We start from the raw sequence: 24,939 nt of genomic DNA, 5'->3' as shown, positions 1-24,939 counted from the left end.
GCGAAAGCTTAACGGTCCTCTCAAATGGCAAAACAAGCCATTTCATTGTATCAAATGATTAAAACAGCTTAGAAAAGGAATAAGCTAGACAGACGACCTGGCATTGAATGAAGCACTGGAAACAACGGCAAATAGGCAAGGGGAACTGCAATGTCCATCACCAAATATGACTCAGCAGCACCACTACTAATTGAGCTGGTAGACTCCTGAAAGACATAACTGCAGGTGGTGGAGGAACAGAGGAAAAAAAAATTGACCTCATCTTCATCAATCTGCTTGTCACAGATGAATATGACAGTATTAATAGCAGCAAGAACCACAGCCTTGTAGAGACAAAGTCCCATCTTCATTCTGAAGATGCCCATTGTTGTGTAATGTGGCACTACCACCATGCCAACTGTGATAGAATTTAAACAAACCTAGCAACGCAAGACTGAGCATTCATGAGGCCATCAGTGGGTTTGTACTCAAAACATCATTTGAAACCTCATGGCCCAATATATCCCCCAATATAGCATTTCCATTAAGCCAAAGAAATACCTCTTGTTCAACGTAGTGTGTAGTATGGCACGCCAGGAATAATACAAGGCACATCTAAAAATGAAACATCAACCTGGTGAAGCTACAAGATTACACACACACACACACACACCAAACAGCGCACAAGCAGCAAGTACAAGAACTGATAGGCAATTCCATGATCGACAGCCCAGATCTAAGCTCTGCAGCCCTACCACATCTTACAGCGAATGATATGGAAAACAACGAATGCTGGAGATCACTGCTGCCTGACCTGCTTCCATGGAGAGAGAGCAAACTAATGTTTTGCGTCTAGATGACTCTTCATCAGAGCTGAAGTGAAGTGTGGAGGGGGCAGCATTTATGCTATAGTTGGGGGGTGGGTGTGTAGAGTGCTGGGGTAAAAAAACATGTTGATAGTTCAGGTTAAGTGCTCTTACAGTGAACCATGACGGATAATACAAAAATTCATTGGATAAGGAAGATCTGCAAATATCCCCATCCTCAACAATGGGAGAACAACATTTCAAAAGACAAGGCAAAAACATTTGCAACAATTTGCAGCCAGAAGTGCCAAGTGGATGAATCATCTGAGCTTCTACCAGAGATCCCAAATATCACAAATGCAAGTCCTTTGCCAATTTCATTCACTCTGTGATTTGAAGAAAAGGTGGAAGGAAATCAGACCAGACAATATTCCAGCAGACTGGTGCTCCAGAACTTGTCATGTCCCTAACGAAGCTGTTCCAGTACAGCTACAACACTGGCATCTACTCAGCAATGTAGAAAATAGCCCAGCTATGTACTAAACACAAAAAGTAGGGCAAACTGAATCCCAGTCTATTCTCAATCGTTGGTAAAAGTGATGGAAGGTGTCAGCAACTGTGCTATCAAGCAGTACTTGCTTAACAATAACCTGCTCATTGGCCCTGGTGGAACCCAAGCTGTGGGTCATTCAGCTCCTGATTTCATTAGTTTCAATTTGAACATGGACAAAAACTGAACTCCAGAGGTGACGTTAGAGTGACTGCCCTAGACATTAAGGCAGCATTTGACAGTGTGTGATGTTAAGGATATAATTGCATTGGAGCGGATACAGAGGAGATTCATCAAGAGGTTGCCTGGACTGGAGCACTTTAGCTGTGAAGAAAGGCTGGATAGATGTGGGTTGTTTTCTTAAAAGCAGAGAAGGCTGAGAGGGGTGCTGATAGAGGTGTATAAAGACGGAGAGGCATGGACACAGTGGATAGGAAGTAGCTGTTTTATAGAATCCCTACAGTGCCATTTGGCCCATTGCATCTGCACTGACCCTCTGAAGAGCATCCCACCCAGACGGACTCCCACACCCTATCTCCATAATTGCACATTAACAAATACCAATCCACCTAATCTGTACACCTTTGGAACGTGGAAAGAAACTGGAGCATCCAGTGCAAACTCTACACAGACAGCCACCCGAGGCTGGAATCGAACCCAGGTCCCTGGAATTGAGAGACAGCAAGTGCTAACCACTGAGCCACCATGTCATCATTAGTTGAAAGGTCAATAATGAGGGCAAATAATTTTTAAGGTGAAGGGCAAGAGGTTTAGAAGCTATTTGAGGAAAAATGCTTCATAGGAACATAGGAAAAAGAGTCGACCATTCAGCCCCTTTCAATGAGATCATGGCTGATTTGTGCCTCAAGTCCGTATTACCTGCCTTTGGCCCATATCCCTTAAAACCTTTGCTTAACAAAAGATTATTTATCTCGGATTTAAAATTAACAACCGATCTAGTATCCATTGCCATTTGTGGAAGACAGCTCCAAACTACCACCGTTTTTGAGTGTAGAAGCACTTTCTAACACCTCTCTTGAATGGTCTGGCCCTAACTTTTAAGACTATGCCCCCTAGTTCTAGAATCCCCAACCAGTTTCTTTTCCTGTTAATACCTTGAAGATTTCATTCAGGTCACCCCTTAACTTTCTAAACTCTAGAGAATACAGGCCTAATTTGTATAATCTCTCCGTAACCTAACCCCTTAAGTCGAGGTATCATTCTTGTAAAACTATGTTGTGCTCCAAGACCAATATAATCCTTCCTATGGTGTGCAGTAGGCAGATCCGCTCACAGCACTTCAAGTGGAGTTTAACCAGGATTCTGCATAACTGCAACATAACATCTGCATCCTCATACTCCAGTCCTATAGATATAAAGGCCAGCATTCCATGAGCTTTCTTGGTTATTTTCTGCACCTGGTTGTGGCCTTTTAAAGATCTATGCATTGCCAGGTCTCTCTGATCATCCACTATTTAACTTCATTTCATCTAGAAAGTACTCTGACCTAACTTTTTTGCTCCAAAATGGATAACTTCATACTTGCTTACATTGAACTCTATCTGCCACAGTTTCACCCATTTACCTAGGCTAGCAGTATCTCTTTGTAATTTTACGCTATCAATGATGATCGGCATCTCTCTACAATGCTGCCTGGTTTTCACACAGAGGGTGGTGGAAATCTGGAATGCTCTACCTGAGGGGGCAGTGGAGGCATGAAACCTCACAACCTTTAACAAGTATGTGCATGAGCACTTGAAATGTTATAACACTAAAGGCTATTGGCCAAGTGCTGGGAAATGGGATTCAAGTAGATAGATCGATGCAGACTCGATAGGTCTCTTTTCTACTGTATGACTCTAAGGAGCCCTAGCAAAATTAGGCTTAATGGAAATCAAAACTCCTGCTAGCTGCTGTCATATACAGCATAAAGGACAATGATTTACCAAAAACCACAACCAATCATATCAACTCCAGGCCATCTTTGCAGGAGCTCCTGAGGGTAGATACTTTCTATTACACACCTCTGAAGCAGATGGGATTTGAACTCAGGCCTCCTGGCTCAGAGGTAGGGACGCTACCAATGTACCACAAGCACCCAGTTCCTGGGGGTAGTGTCCTAAGCCCAACCATCTTCAGCTGTTTCATCAATGACCTTCCCTCCATCATAAAGTCAGAAGTAGAATTGTTGACTGATGATTGAAAAGTGTTGAACGTTGCACACAATGACTCAGATTCTGAAGCAGTCCATGTCCAAATGCAGCAAGACTTGGACAATATCTTGGCTTGGGCTGACAAGTGGTAAGTATTATTCACGCCTCCAAAGTGCTGGTCAACGACATTTTCCAACTAGATAGTATCTAACATTCAATGGCATTACCTATCAACATTCTGGGGTTTATCATCGACCAGGAACCAAACTGGACTAATCATACAAATACTGTGCCTATAAGAGCAGGTCAGAAGCCAGGGCTCCTGCAGTGAATAACTCACCACCAGACTCCCAAAAGCCTGTGCACCTTCTATATAGAATAAGTTGGAAATGTGATGGAATACTCCCAACTCGCCTAATGAGTGCAAATGCAACAAAACTCAAGAAGCTTGACACCGGCCAGAACAAAGCAGTCTACCTGATTCACAGCATATCCACAAATGTATATTCCCTCCATCAATGCTCAGTAGCAATGTGCATCACCTACAAAATGCACTGCAGAAACTCACCAAGGATCCTTACAAAACACCCTTCAAACACATGACCACAACCATCTTAGAAGGATAGGGATGCAGTGACAAAGGAATATCAGCACCTGCAACCACTCACCATCCTAACTTGGAAACATGACACCATTTCCTTGCTGTTGGTGGCCAAAATTCTGGAACGACTTGCCCAACAGCACTGTGATGCAGTTCAAGGCATTCTCAAGGGATAAGAATGAAGGCTGGGGAAGAAATGCTCGCCTAGCCAGCAAATCCCATGGGACTCTGAATAATAGAGAAAAATCTGACGATAAGAGAAAAAAAACTATGGGCTGGTTGTGAGAGGACAAACTGCAAAGTTACAGACTTATGTAATATTTATTCACAAAACGATAAGTCAGAAATCAAAGTTCTCATGCTCTTGATACTACATAATTATTTTGCAATACGTTGTTTTAAATGTAACTTTTATTTCTCCAACAGCTACAGGACAAATCCTCAAGATAGCAAAACAATAATGGTACCACATACAAAGTATACACACAAGGTTTGCTAGAAGAAAATAGTAATTAAAGTACAAGAGAAAATTTGTTTTAAAAAAGGCAATTTTTTTTGTCCAAGAATTCAGTTTATAAAATTGAAGGAAGCAGGATACCAACTGTACTTGTCTTGCAAGCTACTGTAACTATAAGCTTTACAATGATGCACAGGGCACACTACAGTGCTCTCCAACCCAAGTCACAGTAGTTTTTGACCTCAAAAGGTTAAGACAATTAGGTGTTCACATATGAAACATAAAGTTAGCAATATATCGTACACAGAAAGCTTAAGAATGATTACATGCTGCCTGATCCACGGAACAAATCAGACTACAATAATGCATTTACTAAAAAAAACAAGTAGTTACATATCAAAGCAGTTGAAGGATACTGGTTTCAGTAAAAAGGCCACAATTGTAGATAAGCACGTAAAAGCTGTACAAGTAAACATCAAAATAGCAAACATGCAACAATTGGTCTCATTTGATGTGTGCAACAGGGCTGAATTCATAGCCCTCAAAATTTCCATTTTGCAATGTGTACAGTCAAATTGACCGATTTCCATATTCCCCTGAGCCCTGACTGAGGAGTATGGATGCAACAGCCAAAATTTCCTCCTAAAAATCTCAGATAAACATCGCTCTCACTATCCAAACCTCTCCCTTCCAAAAGGGATTATTCATCAGGAGTTAAACACTTTAAGACTAAATGCTGGATCACTTCAAAAAGAACACTTAGCACAAATCAATAACAGTTTCATTAGGGCACAGGAAGAGGATATTTAGCCCCTGTCAGACTCAACAATAAAGTGCCTCCAACTTTCATAATCAGCTCAAACCCTCCAAGAAAGGCAGGTGATACAGACAGGGTATGAAATGGGCACATTTGGATTTATTTCAATATTCGTAATTCAAACTGGCTCAGCTTCTAAATACTCCAGATTTGCTCCAAACCTCATACAAGAAAATGTCACCTCTACTCTTGTAACTGATAATTCAAGTGATATCTAATATTTAACAAATTTAGCTAGTGACAATTGGCTCCTCTGATATTAAGATACATTAAAACATAGTCTTGAGAATCTTTAGCTGAGTAAAGCAAAGGGCCAGGCTCCCCAGTGCTGGACGGTACCATGATTACAAGTTAAGTAAGTAGTGTCCAAATAGCTCAAAGCTGGACTTAAATTTACATCAGAAAATATTTCCCCTTTTTGCCATGAGCAATCCCTGTTTACTTCAAGAAGTTCAACAGATGACAGGTCTCCATTTCAATCCAATCAGTGGTGACATTGCCTGTTGAGATCAGAACAATTCAATACCCTGAACATCATTATACATATACATCATATATACATCATTATCTGGGGCATCACATTAAAGCTGATTCATCTCAGGATTTGAATAACTCATTGTTAATAATACGGAGGCACTGTGGCGCATCACAATGCAACATTAGTGCACCTTGCCACGGAATAAAGGGGCATTGGCTGCGCCCACAGTCCAGCGAGCTCCTGATAGTATTAGCCCAAAGCAGTAATGCTGCAAAGCAGAAATCAAGTGGCAGTCCTACTTCATTATAATACTCTTCTGACCAGTTGGGAGCAGCATTGGATATCATTTACACCTGCAAGAACCTGGGAAAAAAAGAAAGCTGGTTTTGTTTTCATATTTATAAAAACTGTTAATAGCAATTTTGGTATGGGATAGGGAGGGGAAGATTCTACTGTGACAAGTTTTCATGTTTGACAAACAGGCCAAACACCATTCAATAAGCACATTTCTGGATCCTCCATTCAGTTTTCCTTGTTTTTCCAATCCATCACTCTCCATGTACACCAAATTCCGGACCTGCATTCACTCTTGTACTGTTAAAAAACATATGTGCATTGGGGAAAACTGTGCATTGAACCACATCTCATGATCCGTTTCAATCTGGAGTGACAGCTGTTTTTTGGCCTGTAAGGAATTATGCTTTTTCCAAAAAAAAAATCAGGGTCCTTTTAGTTCAAATCACAGTTCATCAACAGTTGGTGTAGAATCCACGTAATCTGAAGCATTTTTAGATAGCCTCAGAATTCCAGTTTTACATCTCAATTTGGTGACAGTGAGAAAGTTGCACGAGCCTTGGTATATTTTTTCATTGGACAATGCAGCAAGTGCTGCAACCACAAAGACAACTAAAAGCCATAGCTGTAAACCCGAATTCCTGAATAAACACGCACCCACGTGGCACTTGCAATGAGAGGTTCTGTACAAGCCCAGATCCCAGGATAGTCGAGGAATTAAATCTTTTATTTTTGCCATTTTTAACTGCTTCAAACCATTTGCAGGACCCGGTCATGACCATCCAGTTGCACTTTCAGTTTATGCAGCTCTTCAATCTCTTGATTGTGACGCTCTGTTTTGTGCCCTACCAGTGAACGGTAGAAGTGTATTGTGAAAATCACAAAAATAAGGCCCACAGGTACCATAATAATAGTGGATGCCAAAGCTGCATTCCACCCAGTGTGCCCATTGCCTGCCTGGACTGGACCAGTCTCTTTGTCATTTGTCACAGCTTTGTCTACTGGTAGAAACTTGATCCAGCAAAGCAGTACCACCTCTGTGAGAAACAGTAAAATGCCCAGCGCAGTTGAGAAACCCCAAGCTAGCTCGATGTAGTAGTGCATGCGCTCATGGGGCGACTCGTTGACAGAGTTGAGATTATGAATGTTGCTGACCGCTTCTACATTAGGGAGGATGCAAGTGCTGATCAGAAGGGCAAAGAGGTGAACAGCAACCAGCACAGTTGTGCAGGCACTGAAAGCAATGAGCAGAAACTTGGGATAGTTGTATTGCATTTCCAGCTGCACTTCAACCATGGCAACCTGCAAAAAAAAAAAAAGAAACCTCATTGAAGATTGTTTGACACATCCTGGCAATTTCACAGCAATATTAAGACAGGTAATCTCACAATCGTGAAGGAAAAAAAAAATTATTTTATCTGGGGCAGACTGGGATGTACAGAAAGAGGTATTTAATTTAAGTGTGCTATTTATGTCCTCGATACTGTTACTGCATGCTCCATATGGAGGGCATTCCATCCCTCAACACTAGTCATAGAGTCATAACAGCACAGAACCTTCAGTCCAACCAATCCATGCTGAATATAATCCCAAACTAAACTAGTCCCACCTGCCTGCTCCTGGCCCATATCCCTCCAAACTTTTCCTCTTCATATACTTATCTAAATGTCTTTTTGTAACTGTACCTGCTTCTACCACTTCCTCAGGAAGCTAATTCCATATGCAAACCATTCTGTGTAAAAAACTTGCCCCTTTTTTAAAATCTCTCTACTCTTACCTTAAAAATATGCCCCCTAGTATTGAAATCCCCCAACCTAGGGAAAAGATACTTACCATTAACCCTATGTATACTCCTCATAATTTTATAAACCTCTATAAGGTCACATCTCAACCTCCTACACTCCAGTGAAGATTCCCAGCCTATCCAGCCTTTCTTTATAAAATTCAAACCTTCTATACCAGCAACAACCTGGTAAATCTCTTCTGAACCCTCTCTAGCTTAATAATATCCTTCCTATAACAGGGCAACCAGTACTGGACACAGTATTCTAGAAGAGGCCTCACTAATGTCCTGGACAACCTCAATATGATGCCTCAACTCCTATACTCAAAGGTCTGAGCAATGAAGGGGATTTTATAAACCTCTATATGGTTACCCCTCAGCCTCCTACGCTCCAGGGAAAAAAGTCCCAGCCTTGAACCTCTCAACTGAACCTACCTTCAACACACTCAGGCAGAGCATTCCAATTCTTACCAGTTGCTGTGTAAATAATTTTTTTCTTGTGCAACTTGAATATTTTGCCAATTACCTGAAATAGATGTCCCCAGTTCGCGACCATTCCGCTCATTCTCCCTCTTTCCTCTGTCCAAATCCCTCATGATTTTGAAAACTCCTATTGATGAATTACTCTAATTCTGCTTCTACGTGTGTCCAAATACAGAAGACATTACTACAATACAACTGCATCACTTACTTAATAATTGAGTTAATGAGAATGAAAACACAGATCCAAAAATGGAAATATAGCCCCGAAAATCAAAACGTAACCATTGAGGACTTTTTTTTTTGAGAATTTCTCAAAGAAGGAAACCTATCTCCTGAACTAATTTCAGTACGTCTTGTCCCTCTCTGCCTTTATACTATGACTGTACCAGTTTGTATTCATATGAATATTTCCCCCATATTCTAACTACTCTTTAATTCTTGCATTTCTCTGTAATCTCCTTGCAAATTGGTTCTTCTCCACCTTCCCCAATGGTTGGTAGCCTATTGAATATACCACACAATGTATTCATGCCTTCTTTGTTCTTGTCAAATAGATTCCGTCCTTGAATCATCCGAGACATCCTTTCTATCCCCACATTGCAATGATCTTTAATCAATACTGCCACCATACCACCTTTCCTTCCTTCCTATCTTTCCTGAATACCTTGTACCCAAGAAAATTTAATACCTAGGTCTACCCTTCTTTGAGCTAGGTCTCTGCTCTCACTACAAATTTCCACTTGGCTATCTGTGCCTACAACTCAACAATCTTATTTACCTATTGCCTTGTATTTACATTTATGCATTGTAAGACTGATTTACATTTTGATACATTCCCTCTTGTAGTGAGATTGAGAGGGTTTCAATTTTGTGGCTCTGCCTGATTTCCCACAAACGCGATATGCCATGAACCAATTTCTTTGCAGGGCAATTTGCTGGCGCTACTGAGGCAGTCTTAAAGTAATTGGAAGGGGTGGGGGAGCAAGGATATCACACTACAGAGTAATACCAAGATCCAAAGAATATTGGTTGAGATGGATAGTACTAGAGTAGGTAATGCAGGGAACCTAGAACAACCATATGGGCTTTGCCTTCTTTAATGTACAGCAAATATACAACTGCAAAATTATTCCCTCAGACTTACTCTCGGTGGCAGCCAAGTTCTCTTCTCTTCGGTCTGGAAGTTCGCTTAAGGAGAGGCTGCTAGGAGACATGGGGCACCCACCGCAAACTTGGGTCATGTCATGGTACCTATGAGAAACTCCAACTTTACCACCCAACAGCACAACTGAATGTCATATCCCCACCAGATGTGATTGAGCAGATTGTCAATGTGCCAAACAAGTGCTTCAGGTAACTTTCAGTATTTACCAGCTGCAGTCTCCAGAAAGGTTGCAATTTGCTGTGCTATGCCCAGCAGCAAGACTTAAGATCTGTAGGTGCCTTCAATTTAGTGAAATATCTCAAGGTGCTTCACAGGAGCGTTATTATATTGTATTTAACACTGAGCCACAAAAGGTGATGGATTGTGGGAGAGGCAATAAACCAATCAGATCAGTTTTAAGGTGTGTTTTAAAGGAGGACCAGAGAAACATAAGGAGATGGAGTGCTTTAGAAAGGAAATTCCAGAGCTTAGGGTCTAGGCAGCTGAAGACAAAGTGAGTAATGACTTTGCAATGAAAATCAGAGATGGAAGAGAGGTCAGAATTGGAAGACTGGAGATCTCAGATGGTTATCGAGTAAAGAGGTTAGGTAGAGAGAGAGGGGCATAAAAAATGCCTATCGTGTACATGTCAAAAGATAATTCTTGTCATCATCAAACCATCCAGACAAAGGTTAAAATAAAACTTGTGTTCACTCAGACAAGAGCCTCAAAAAAATTAACCTTGAGGGAGATTTTCAACAGCCATCCATTGAATTGAGGCAGCAGATAACTGCATATGTAAAATCTAAACACCCAGCCCAATAGTGAACTGAAACAATTTTGAGATGAAGCTGTAAATGGTAGCCAGAGCTCTTACCTGACACAATGAGAAGCTTACCCAAATATGCAAATATCAAATTTTAGCACCAATGAGTGGAGTTTGCCCTGTGCATTCTCAGTCCATTATACTAAGCCTTGAGCAACCAAACCTGAAAGCAGGAACCTGTTCACCAAAGAATTGAGCTGCACTGCCAGTCACTGAGTGGACCTTGCAGAGGTGCTTCCCTTACGTTCATTTTATCAGTGTTATGGAGTCAAATTCTGGTTTAGCTGCCATACAGAAAGCCTGTTATTCCATGACCCAATACAAATGAGGTTTGAATATGACAATAGTTAATAGTGATAATATTAATACCAGGCATGCACTTACTCCGTCCACTGCCTTTCCAAGATGTTCAAATGTTGAAAATCACCTCAATTTCCTTTGTGTCAGATGTGCTATTAAAGGTCTCAGCCATTTTAAGACAACATAAAAATACACAAATACTTTATTTGGCAAAACAATTTTCCATTTCACATCAATGGAAATTCTTCACAATTTTGTATCAAAAAGTGTGGATCTGAAATTGAACCACACAGTAGTAACGAACAACAGATATAATTTATTAAAAAAGGCCAAAACATAACACAATTAGCACAGGAGAATGTGGCAGATAGGAGGTAATTGCTCAGAGAGCAGAAGTGCAGAATTTTGGACCAACAGCAATCATCATGCCCTATGATATAAACAGGATTTGACATTTGGGATGGTACCCATGTGAATCAGCACGAGTTGCTGAGGCTGTTTACAGTGCTGTTCATCAAACCAATAGCTCGACAGAAAGCTGCAACAAACATGAAGGAAAAGTTGAACATTCCACGAAGCTGCTGGAATAATGAGAGATAGTTCAGATTAGCAGAGCCAAATCTGCCAACCCATTTATTCTATAAAGATGATCAAGTTACTTCAAATTGCAAAATCTCAGCATCATTCTAACCCTACAGCATTTTATGTGGATAATATTACAGGGTCTGCATTACTTGAGCTCATTGTATCAGCAAAATTCTGGAGCCAAAAATAAAAGCGCTGAAAATTCAGATTTAATCATCCAAATTTTAGCGATAGGGATCCTGGCACTGGCAATTTAATATGACCGACTGACTGACTGACTGATATTTATTCTTTATAAATTCAGAAATCATCTAGAAAATAACAAATATGTAATGGAACCATTCACAATTTGTTATTCTGTCAATGGAGGTCACTAAAAGGTTTATTTTAAAAAAATACTGCAAAACGGAGAAGATGCAAGAAATTTATCACTTTTCAAATCGAAACATGGAAGGAGGTGCAAGGTCCAGAACGCAGAAAATAGGGGAGACGATGAAGCAAATTCAGATCAGGTGATGTGAGATTCCAGCCACTCGACGATTTCAGATAATAGTTCTCCCTTACAGCTCCAGTTCTCACCTCCAGAAACATGAACTGAATTGCCTATTTACATTGGATACGAGAAACACATTCAATACTGTCTAGCTTCCATGAAAGGAAAGCTGCCTTGACCACAATTAAAATATTCCCACTTCAATTTGGCTAAAGAATCCCCTCTCTGATTGGGAGATTCCTGCCCATGCTATCTGTACAGTGACCAATACCAATTTTCCTGATAATTAATGGAACAGTGTAAAATTGTTAAACAGACAGCCCCTCCCTTTTGCACCCCCACAAACCAATTCTTTGTCTGTACATCGTAGCATGGATATATTGTTTAAAAAAAAAAGAACAAATGAGTTTGATGGACTGCACGTCAGTTGGGAAGTGCAGTACCCCAAAGATCAAGACTAGGCCCACTTTAGTTTTGACCCCATCCACCATCCATTCCCTCCAACAATAGAAAGTGCCAGCAGTGAACATAGTCTACAACATGAACTACAGCAATTCACCAGGGCTCTTTCAACAGCATCTTCAGAACCCACAACCTCTACTAATGAAGAAGGATAAGGACATCAAGTTCCCATCCAAGACAAACAACATCCTGGTTTTGAACTATAATACCATTCCTTCACCGATCAAAACTCTAGAACTCCCAGCTCTAACAGCTGTGGGTATATCTGTGGTGTGCAATTGTTCAAGGCGTCAGTCACTCACCACTACCTTTTCAAGGGCATCTGTAGGTAGGTGAGGCAGTTTGTAAGCAGCAAGGAATACCAAGAGAGAGACTTCAAAAAGACTTTGACAAGTTAACACAATAGGCAGAAGGGCAGCAACTTAAAATGGAAAACTGAGAGGCGATACATTCAAAGTGGAAAGAATATTGTGAATGTGGATGAACAGACACCTTGGGGATTCAAATGCACAATTTATAAAATACATTGGTTAGGTCATAATTCCTATCCTATCCAGAGTTTGGGGCAGCCCATTATACAAAGGGCTTTTTAAGACATGCATGGCAAACAACAGCTATGTATGAATAACTAAATGAGATACTGAGATTAATTTCATTGGCCAAAAGAAGACCTATAGAGAGCTGCAACTGCAGCTTTTAAAGTTGTTAAAGGATTTTCATAGGGTGCTTAAAACAAACTAATTCTTCTGATTGAGCAGTGAGTGAAAAGGAATTATCAATTAAAACAGTAAGCAAGTTAGAAGGATTGTTTTTATGCAGAAGGTTGCTGATGTACAGAATAGTACAGTGTCATTAGTACAAACATTTATTTTCATGTCACAGACAGTCTTATAGGGCAAAATTAATGCCCATCCCCAAAGGGGAGTTTGGAGGAATGGCTTTTAATTGAGTGAAGATGGGAGATACCACTCCTTTCACACTTCTGCTTCTGTACCTTGTTTATGCTTTTTAAGTCTGGCTTTGCTTTACATGCGAGTAAACATAGGACAAGATTTAATCTGAATCTGATTTAACAATGTATGTTCCACGATCAAAAGTGATTGGTGACATAGTGGGCAATCTGAGGATTTACTACATTTGAAGGTTGATTATCCAACTCAGGGTACCCTAGCCACGAGCACACAAGTGAGAAACAGCTTTTAGTTCATAGGACACATAAACCTTCCAACTAACAGTTTACATTTGGAGATAAATTTAGCTAACAGTTCCATATTTTATCAACCCTCTACGCTTTTCCAGCACTTCCCATTTGGAATGATATTGTTGATGTCATTCAAAGTGAAAGACTGAACAGGAACACTAAATAAACCTTTATTGCACACATCACACTCATTCATATTAACCTCACCTCTAAGGGAGGAATGTCACGCCCTTATTAAACAGACTACAAGCCCAACCAGATGGAAAGACAATCTGTGCACATGCAGTTTTTTAAACATTCTAATGATCTCAAACTCATCAAAACTCAAAAAAATAAGTACGCAAAATTGTCAGTCACTTATTGGAAGCCTGCTGACATTCCGTGGACAGAGATACCATGGAAATACACAGATGCACATTAATAGCTGCTGTTTCACAACGGAATTCTCCATTGGTAAAACAAATTTGCTTCTAAGAACTAATAAAAAAACAGATTAATGACTTTAAAGATCAGTACTTGACATAGCTACTGAAATTGAGTAATCTTAATTTTTATCCATTACCTCGAACTGGTTCATAGTCCAGTGTAGGCCTGAAAGCATTTGTTTTTGTCATTTAAACAAGATCCTCACTCTATTCTCAAGCAGATATAAGGCACTGTTCCAGGAAAACAGAGGAACTTTTCTGTAGCCAATATTCAGTGCTCAGCCAACAATGTTACAGATTAACTGCTTTTTAAAATTAATTCTCTCTTTGGGCAAATTGACTGCTATACTATCTACACCAATGAATACTTTATCAAAGTAGTTCACTAGTTGTGAAGTGCTTTGGGGCATCCTGGGTTTGTGAAGAATGCTGAACAAATACAAGCTCTTCCTTTAACTTAAAAAAAAGCTTTTTTTTTCAAGATCCATATACTTTTGTACAACAAATTTTATTTGTATAGGACTTTTAAGATAGTCAAGTATGCCAAGATATTTAAAACAAAAACAAAATCTGCAACAGAGCCACAGGAAGTAGTACAACTGGATTACGAAAAGCTTCATTCAAGAGCTAGATCTTGGGAGACTACTCAGAAGTGCAGAAGAACAGAAGAGCAGATACTGAGCAAAGATATTCCAGAACATGGGCTGGAGCTAAATATCTGGTTGTGAACTGTGGAGCAATTAAAAATTGGGGATGCTCAAGAGGCGAGAATCAGCAGTACAGGGAGATCATAATGATGGAAGAGACTGGAGATTAACTGCTGGTTTGTTCCCGCAAACGTACATAGGTCAGCAAGTATAAGGGTGATGGGTGAACGAAACTGGTGGGCAGGATGTGCGCAGCAGAGTTTCATATGAGCTGAAGTTTAGATAGGGTGGAAGATAATAGACAATCTAGGACAGAACTAGAATGCAGAATTAATTATGTAGTTTATTTGTTTAACCCTGTATTTGGAAGACCGCTGTAAACACCAATTTTACTTTATTGCAATAATGTTTAGTTTTATGATAAATTGGTTTTAAAATGATCATACACTGCGCAGTCCTTGAAAGAGTTAAAGAAGGGAACTTTTTACACAATATGGTCAGTACAGAAGCATTCAAAATGGAAATAACCCACTGATAAACTGTTAACCCATGAATCCTCTTCCTATCTACAATTCAGGAGAAAATGAACATTTCTGTCCACAAGGATAGATCACCCTATTTCTTTCAACATATGCTGAAACTGAACAAATATTAGTGTAAATTTAATAATGGGAAAAGCAAAATGTGCATCTAAGTTAAGAAAAATTAACAATCCAGAGCCGCGATTAGCTGCTAGTAAAGATGAGCTTTAAAAGCTGGTAGATAGCAAGTGCACGAAATGACTGTGCCACAAGACTTGAGGTTAACGGAAGTGAAGAAGTACTGGAGAAGCTGGTGGAATTTTGGGTTCACTGAAAATGCAGGGAGAATTAAAAAAAATGCACGTGGAATGGCGGAGTTGGAGGTTGAAAGGGCTGAATGAAGCTTAAAAGGTCAGATAGTATGGTGCTGCCAGTTACAATAGCCAGAAAGGTTGCATTTTCTTTTTGGAGAGATGGCATCAGTCAATGGGATTCCAAGCCTGCACTCATTTATAACATGGGTGTGAGTGGATTTTCATTCTTCAGATCAAAAACTGAGCATTTCAATTGATAGTATACCAAAAACAAACATGACTAATTATGATTAATCAACCTCTTCAATGCAATAAGTGAAATTCTCTTTAGTTAGTTGAAACTAAAAAACAGGGCACACAATGCATCAGGCCCATATGTAAGAGAAAAACAGGGATAACTTGTCAGACATATGTTACAAATTTCAGCTTTCATTTCCGCTATTTACAAAAGTTGGCATTCTTTTGCATTGCAGGTGCAGCAAGTAATTAGGGCAAATGGAATACATCACTAGAGGGATGAAGTTTAAAAACAGGGAGGTTATGCTGCAGTTGCACAGGGTGCTGGTGAGGCCACACCTGGAGTACTATGTACAATTTTGGTCTCGTAACTTGAGAAAGGATGCACTGGAACTGGAGGGGGTGCACAGGTGGTTCACGAGATTGATCCCTGAGTTTAGAGGTTCGATTTATGAGGAGAGATTGAGTAGACTGGGACTATACTCATTGAAATTTAGAAGAATGGCGGTTTGGAGGGTGAATCTTATAGGAACTTATAAAATTATGAAGGGAATAGATAAAGATAGAAGCAGGGAGGCAGTTTCCACTGGCAGGAAGAAGTAGAACTAGGGGACATACCCTCAAAATAAGGGGGTGCAGATTTAGGACTGAGTTGAGGAGAAACGTCTTCACCCAAAGGGTTGTGAATCTGTGGAATTCCCTGCCCAGTGAAGCAGTTGAAGCTATCTCGTTGAATGTTTTTAAGGCAAAGATGGATAGATTTTTGAACAGTAAAGGAATTAAGGGTTACGGTGAACAGGCAGGTAAGTGGAGCTGAGTCTACGAAAAGATCAGCCATGATCTTATTGAATGGCAGAGCAGGCTTAACAGGCCAGATGGCCTACTCCTGCTCCTATTTCTTATGTTCTTGTTCTATTACATCTAATCTGTACAGGTTAAAGAAAGCATTACAGTTAAGTAGTAAACCTGTTTTAAAAAAAAGTCTACAAGTCTGACAGCAAGGTCCTTCCATTTCTTCCTGTAAATTTCTCGATGATGGAATGCTTCATTACTTTAAAGGTACTACATAAATACAAGATGTTGTTATACACAGTCTATATAGCAAACCAGTGACAGACCATCTTGTATGGATCATATAGATTCATCGGAATGATAATGCCCCATTCCATGCTCAATAAAATCCTCACCCAGAACAATATTTAATGCACATTTCCCTTGCCTGTGGAATTATCTCAAGGAATCAGTACTTAGCGGTCTATTTCTCGACATGAGCTTGATACAGTTAAGACTTCACCAGAAACATGTAATGAGTGGCCTGCCCAGTGCTACCACAACATGATTTCTCCAAATATCTGTGCTTCCTGACAAACACTAGCATTAATTGTCTCTAGCTGCACCATAATCAGAAAATCAGACAGCAAAGACAGTTCAGCCATCATATCTGTGCCAGATAAAGAACAAAATGATTAACTCCACCCGCCTTGCTTTTCCTTGTGACGTCTAGATCCAAATCTCTATTGAAAATAATTATAATATCCGACTTCATCGCCTTCCAGGCAGTTCATTCCAGATCATAACCACTGCACAAATGGTTTTTCCTCAGGTCACATATGGATCTTTTGACGATAAAGCAAGCATTTTCTATAATAGAAACAGAATGCTAGAGAAATTCAGCAGGTTTGACAGCATTAAGTCAAATATGGCGCATCTTCACAATTGAAGGGGTTTGGAAAATGGTGGTTTTTATGTTGTTGACAGAAGGGGTGGAGAAGCGAGTCAACCAGATTACGAATGAAACAGATTGCAAAAGGCAAAAGGTTTGTTAGTGAGAAGGAGCAATGAAGATGTAAAATAGATGTTAATGATAGGTGTGAAAAGGAAAAAAAACAAAATGACATTGTTGAACTGCATGTTGAGTCCTATAGTCCTGAAGGCTGTAAAGTGCCCAAGTGGAAAATGAGGTGCTTTTTCTCCATCTTGTATTGAGCTTTGCTGGAACAATGCAGCAGGCCTAACATGGGGACAGAACATAGAACAGTACAGCATAGCCCTTTGGCTCACCAGGTCTGTGCCAATCATGATGCTATTCTAGACTAACCCCATCTGCCTGCACATGGTCCATTACCCTCTATTCTGTCATTCTTCATGTAACTATCTAAATACCTCTTAAACTTTGCTATAGTATCTGGTTCTACACTCAGATGTTAGCATGGGAGCAAGATAGTTTGTTGAAATGTCAAGCAACTGGAAGGTTAGGGTCTTTTTACGGACAGAACGGAGGTGTTCTGCAAAGAGGTCACCCAATTTACTCTTGGTCTTACCAACACAAAGGAGACCACTTTGTAAGTGGCAAACAGTAGATGACATTGATAAGAATAGAAATAAATTGCTGTTTTACGTGGAAGGTGGGGTTGGGGCCTTAGAATTAGGAGGGGAAACTGTAAGTGTTACACCTTTTGCAATCACACTGGCAACTGCCATGGGAGAGGGGAGGAAGGAAGTATTAGGGATGATAGAGGAATGAGGCAAGGTGTGGTGGAGTGAATGATCCCTGTGGAATGTTGACAGTGGAATGTAGAAGATGATGTGTTTGGTGGTTGTATCCTGCTGAAGGTGGCAAAAATGGCAGAGCATGATCCTCTGATTGAATAGGCTGGTTTGTGTTAAACGAGGACAAGAGGAACCCTATCTCTGTTATGTAAGAGAGAGGAAAGGATGAAGGCAGAAGTGCAGGAAATGAGAGTGGAGGGGAAGGAATTGTCAATTGAGGTGAAAGGACAGCAGAGGCAGTGAAAGGTAGTATCATCAGAACAGATGTGACAGAGATATTGGGAAAATGGAATGGAATCCCTACAGGAAGCAGGGCATGAGGAGATGTAGTTGAAGTAACTATGAGAGTCAGTGGGTTTGTAGTGGACACTGGCAAGCTGCCTATCCTCATAAATGGAGACAGTGAAATCAAGAAAGGGAGGAGAAATAAGGTAATCCAGTGAGGATGAGAGAGAGATGGAAATTGGAAGCAAAAATAATTAATTTTTCCAATCCAGATGAGAGCAGGAAGCAGTAACAATGACATCATTGTAGCACTGCAGGAAGAGTTGTGTTTTTTGTGCTCGTTGAACATGGGAAGATAAAGAGTCAAAATAGTTAAAAATATTAGTTCAGTGGAGAAGTAACAAGCTGAACTGATGGGTCTATCAGAGTAGTCCTCTGTTGATTTTGGGAAGAAGGTAGAAGCAAGCTGTGCAGATCTGGGGGACAATGAGATGGGAAGATGTGGAGGGGAGATCTCCAGAGGTGAGATCAGTGACAGTCCTGGAAATAACAGCTTGATGTCCAACAGTGAGGTCTTGGTCTGCAGGAGATAGGAGGAAATGTCTAAGATTGGGGGTTAGCCTCTGCAAGGCAGAGGCTGCCACGCCAAATAACAGCACCACCGTTATCAGCAGTTTTGATGAAGTCAGGGTGAGACCTGACAGAATGCAGTACAGAATGTTGAGAGAGAGACAGGTTACAGTGGGTGAGAAAGAAATTAAAGGTTGCCAATCAACAGGAGGGAGCCAAAAGCTTGTAACTATCCCTTTCACTTAAATTTCCATTTGTTTATTTCAGAACTTATTTTGAACTATATGAAGAAAGGTTGTATCCAAGATAAATGGAAGCAGTGGCTTAGTGGTAAATGATAACGTCATGTAGCGATAATGTCACTAGTCACCCAGAATACGAATGTTCATACAGTTGAAAGATGGCGAAATGTGATTTTAATAAAAAAATGAAATTTAAACAGTCTAATGGCAAACATGTAACCACTGTGAATTGTCACAAATACGCATCTGGCTGACTAATATCCTTTAGGGAAGGAAATCTGCTATCCTAATCTGGCTAGACCTACACATGACTTCAGATCCAAAGCACTGTGGTTGACTCTCAAACACCCTCTAAAATGGCCTAGGAAGCCATTCAGTTCATGGGCAATAAATGTTGGGTAAGCAGGTGGTGCCCACATTCCATGAACGATTTCAAAAAATTACAAACATGTGAACTGTGCAAAGAGTCACCTGAATCAAACGGGAAATCTTCACTTCATCAGCCATTAGCATCCATTCTATTGAGTTGCTGCGAAAAGATTTCTTTGACAATTGTAAGTTGCCTTGGCTTGCTACATCCAAGATAATTAGTAGGATACAGACCAGATATTACATCCACACAGCAACCCAATTACTGTCTGTCATTATGTGCTAGATATCCTCTAGCTTCTGATTGCAGTTAATGACACGAGCCATCTCAAACAGCAATTAGAGAGGATTATGGAGGAGTCAACCTAAGCATCGTCTTGTAATCGACCACTGGGATTTTATCAGACTGTAGTTTGCTGATGCACACAACAAAAACAATAATTATAAGCACAAATGTTTTTCTATCAATTTATATTGAGAGCTCCCTTGATTGCAAGGACTGGACTGGCCTTAAAGCTCAATTCATGTCGATAAATTTGCTGTGTGGGAGGGTACTAAGCAATTACAATTTATTCTTGCAAAACATTTATGATGCAACAAACATCCAAGACGTTTTACGTGCAATTAGCGGACCAAGTGACTAGTGTGGCTGAGCTACAAAAAGAGAGCAGCAGAGGATATGCACAAAATGCAAGATTTTGGCAAATAATGAAGTTGAGCTGAAGTGGAGCCACTGTGGGATTTAAAACTGACAGCCTTGTTTTGAAATGGATGCTGGGGAGCCAACTGTCAACTCAGTTAAGTGGAAGATCAACAGGGTAAAATTCTGAACAAATTGGAGCTTATTTGAAGGGGAGGTCAAGCCTACAGTGTTGAGTATTTTTCCGAGCCACATGATGCCTAATGTGAGGATTAAAATTGGATGCCACTGGCAACCATATGGAGGATGAGCTATAGAGTATGTGTAATGCTGTAATAGAACAACGCCAGCAAATGGAGATGGGAAAAAATGGAGTGGAGTCAGTGAAAGTTCCTTGATTCTGTTGTGCCTCAAGAAGAATAGTGTATTGTAGTTATTTTCATATAGGTTACTGCTTGCCTCGGATTAGAAAGGTATTGAAGTTCCAAGTTGGGCAGGAACTAAAGTGAAGGGATTAAAACAGGGAGATGCAGATATACGTTCACTGGGGTAACGAACTGGGGTAGTTTTCTGTGTCACGAGTCACTGGGGTAGTGTGCTGGAGATCAAGCCTCATGATTCCTATTATCACCACAAATGTGGAAAGATTTAGTCAAACTATCCAAAATTCCCAACTTAACTAACTGACAAATCCAGGCTAAAAGAAAGTACTCAGCAGGCTTCTGTACTTCACAAGAAAATCACAGTATTACAAATAAATTGCCTTCAACTAATAACAATTAGGAAATATGAATTGCTGACATATGAATTGCTACAACAAACTCTACACCAACTTAAATTTCCACTTCACAAATGGACAAAACATGGATACTTAGGCTGGAAACAAAAGCAAAAGAACTCTGGGAAACAGTTCCATAAAACCATCCTGTGGACCAGACTTCGATGAGTTGCTTTCTATTCCTTTTAATTCTATGCTGTTGAGACACGGTTGTTTGCACACAAATACTCTGAATTCATCCTTTCACTGTCATTGAAGGCATTTTATTTCTCCTTCAGCAGGAGATTTGCAGAGAAAGGACAGTCAAAAGATAGCTAGTACTGAAGATTGTCTTGTACCACGACATCAGAGAGACAGAGAGCAAGAAATTTTTTGACGGTATCTGTTTTTAGGCCGTGTAGATCTCTGCTGCAATGCCCCACACAAGCTATGGTCACCTGGTCAGGAGCCAATCAGAACATCAGTGACATGCAGTTATCCTTCAGTTCAACTCATTGGCTTTTTAAGAGTCCGATTCTGCTCCCACAATTCCAGAAAAAATGCTACATTGTATACAATTCTCAATGTGCTCCAGCAAACAGCAGTTTTTAGTCCAAAATAGAGGAAAGAAAACAATGTGGTATAGCGTCAATAGAATTATGCATAGGTTGAAAGGAATGCACAGAAATAAGCAAGACTTGCAAATAAACCCTTGAGGTGATGAAACTTTAATCTGTTTATTTAATTATTGCAACAAAGTGTAGAGAGAGTTTTGAGACAATAAGGGGCAATGCTCCAGACCAAATGGAAGCAATCATGCCAACGGATTGGAAGTGGAACATAAAACAAAGTTCAAACTTCAACATGGCCATATATGGCATGTAAGGCTGAACTCAGTATTGAAAAAGGATGGCAAGTGCATGGTCACGTTAAGCCTGGTGCAGTAACTGAAGTCAATCAGCTTCAAACGGACAAGAGACACAATCTTTGTTATGGCTTCTCCCCAGTGCAATCATTCACTGCTATTAATGAAGTTAGCTCATGAAGGTGAGTCAGCATTCCTCAACTAACCTAGATTTGCCTGTGATGCCTAATTTTAAATATAGATGGATAAGCTGGAGCACAAAGGAAGAAAACTGTGGAAACCGAGCTCACTACTCAGCTCCGGCTGCCTCAAGAGTTTTGTTACTTCTTGATGAATTTGGTAACCCACAAAACCAGTGGAAGGTATAAGGAAAGATCAAAATCTGTACCCTGTATTCTTACAATTACTTGCACAAACAACAGACTTTGATCACATTTCTGAGTCCATGTAATATGACCATCTATTAATTTTACTTTACAAGAATAAAGGCTATCCTCTCCACAACAGCCTTTTTTCTGTTCAACCAAATTGCAAATAGAGTAAAAAAGGATTTCCCACTCAGACCTCCCGTAGAATATTTGACTTTATCTCACTATTTCTCAAGTACAAGGGAACTACTGTCCCCATCAATTGTGCAGTTCCATACTATAGGAAGGATGCAATACTACTGGAGAGGTGCAGGGGATATTCACTAGGATGTTGCATGGCTCAAGTATTTCAGCTATGAAGGGAAACTACATGGACTCATGCTGCTTTCTTTGGAACAGAGAAGGCTGAGGTGCAGTTGAATGAGGTCTACAAAGTTATGTGGGGCATAGATAGGGTTGATAGAAATAAGCTTATCCGCTTCATAGAGGGGTCAATTACCAGAGCGAAGGTAAAGGGCAAGAGGTTTAGACTGGATTTAAGGAAAAATGCTTTTACACAGAAAACGGTGGGCATCTGGAACTCTACTTAAAAGGATGGAGGCGGCAGGAACCATCACAAGATCCAAGAAGTATTCAGACAAATCCCTGACATGCAACAGCATTCAAACTACGCTCCAAGGGCTTGCTAATGAGATTCTTGATGAACAGCATGAATGCCGTTGGTCGAAGGGCCTCTTTCCATGCTGTAGTATTCTGAATCCACAGCATTCAGCACAGAAACAGGCCATTTGGCCCAATGAGTACAGAACATCATCTGTGCTCCACTCAATTCTTTGATCATTTGTCATCCAAACCTATCATAACCCTCTACTGTCTTCTCCCTTATGCTCATGCAGCTTCCCTTTAAATTAATCTGTCTTACACACCTCAATTACTGTGGGACCAAACTTCACATATTTACCATTCACTCAGTTGAGTTTTTTCAAAATTGCCTATTTTATTTCTTAGCGATTATCTTGCTCCAGTCTTGACATCTTGACTCCAGACATCCAGTCTTGCTCAGCCCCACAAGTTGAATTAGGTATGTCCACACCATCAAAGCATCTCGTAATTTTGAAAATCATTATTAGGTCATCCCTCAGCTTACTATTTCCATGCCACATCCTCCATTCCCAATTGGTGAAATGTTCCATCTTCCTAAAGGGTTTGGAGGGATATAGGTGAAATGCTGGCAAATGGGACTAGGTCACACTGGGACCAAAGGGTCTGTTTCCATGCTGTATGACTCCATAGGTTCTCCTCTAAGCCACTCACCATCTTGACTGGGAAATATATCACCATTCCTTTACTGTCGCTAGGTCAAATCCTGGAATTCCCTCCTAAGGGCATTGTGGGTCAACTTACAGAATGTGGACTGCAGCGGTTCAAGAAGGCAGCTCACCACTACCAATCAAGGGATTGGAGGTAAATGCTAGCCAGCCAGTGACACATTTGTCCAAGTGAATAAACAAAACTTTATAAACTTCTTTTTAGTCCTCATCGGTGGGTAAATATCTTGTTTATGGTGACCAAAACTGTAGACAGTACTCCACATATCATCAAACTAGGGCTCAGGAGAGTTTAACTGAACTTCTCAATTCTATCCCTCCAGAAATAAACCCTGCTATCTGGTTTGCTTTTGTTATTTTTATTTTAGATATTTGCTTTTGGTATAGCTTTATTAATCCAAATCACAACTTTGTGATGTCTACTTGTACTCCGAGATCACTTTTCTGGCGCATTTAGATTCTTATTTTTCAAGTAAATGCAACGTGTTTTTATTTCTCCCCACGCACAAATTATTTACAAGATATTTCTATTTTGAAAATCATTTACCAATTATGAGTATTCTAAAACCCGGTTTTGTAATTTATCCTGCTGTGCTTCTGTCCATGTGTTGATTATTCCTATCTGTTGGTCACAAATTTAGGGATTATATTTGATTCTAAAGTCTAAATTGTTAATATAAGTGATCCCAGTACTGATCTTTGTAGGACTCCACTTCCCACGATCTGTCACTCTGAAAAGATAGCTTTTACCCCTATGCTCTGCCTTCTGTCTCCCAGGTGGACAGTTATCCATTCTGCATCTTGTCGTCTGGCATTATTCATTAGTCTATATTACTGTACCTTTTGGAAATCTAAATATTACGTCAATTCACCACCAGCACCTCATGTCGAAGTCAATCCAACCTTGTGGATGACTGGAGTTTGCGTGAAGTATCAGTGTGGGCTGTGGGTTTGCAAACAGCTTACGAACTCCATCTTACTTAGCCTTACAGGTTTGCATAATGTTCATCGATAGATGTGACGGGTCAAGCAACAATCATTATTTCTGTTCTCTCTGTGTCTGGCAGAAATTGACAAGCATTTTTGATGATGGATCCCCATTTTGATCGCAATTGGACATCAGTTTCCCATGTTGACGTTAACAAAGCAGACCTTCACGGAGCTGTTGAGACCATCTTTGAAACATTTCTTTCGGGTCCCACATGAAAGGGTTCTTCCCTATAGTTAGTGCGGCTACAGCTACCAACCAGCTCAGCAAGTGGCAAACAGCTGAATGAAGGCTGCCTGCAAAACAAATCGGGTCTTTCTTGACAAACATGCAGTTAGGACTGTAGCTGGGGATGGGGTAAAGGATGGTGACTCTCATCATTCAAAAATCCCATAAACTTACTTTACAAAGCCTGTGACAAGATGAGCAAAGGTCACCATTCAACCAATCCTACCACAACAAAATTCTTCAATGGTGGATT

General features: G+C 40.2%; 1 protein-coding gene across 1 annotated transcript in view; it reads right to left on the bottom strand.

Moving 5' to 3' along the window:
• Positions 1-4,482: 4,482 nt before the first annotated feature.
• The window catches only part of orai2 (ORAI calcium release-activated calcium modulator 2), a 36,019-nt gene continuing 15,562 nt past the window's right edge, over positions 4,483-24,939 (bottom strand). Inside the window, exon 2 of the mRNA XM_020518843.2 lies at positions 4,483-7,437. Within this exon, the coding sequence (XP_020374432.1) occupies positions 6,886-7,437 (552 nt within the window). The 3' untranslated portion in view covers positions 4,483-6,885. The remainder of the gene's footprint in view (positions 7,438-24,939) is intronic.

Source organism: Rhincodon typus, chromosome 26 (assembly GCF_021869965.1).
Source record: "Rhincodon typus isolate 14 chromosome 26, sRhiTyp1.1, whole genome shotgun sequence".
NCBI lineage: Eukaryota > Metazoa > Chordata > Chondrichthyes > Orectolobiformes > Rhincodontidae > Rhincodon > Rhincodon typus.
This window is presented reverse-complemented; position numbering and strand designations above follow the sequence as displayed.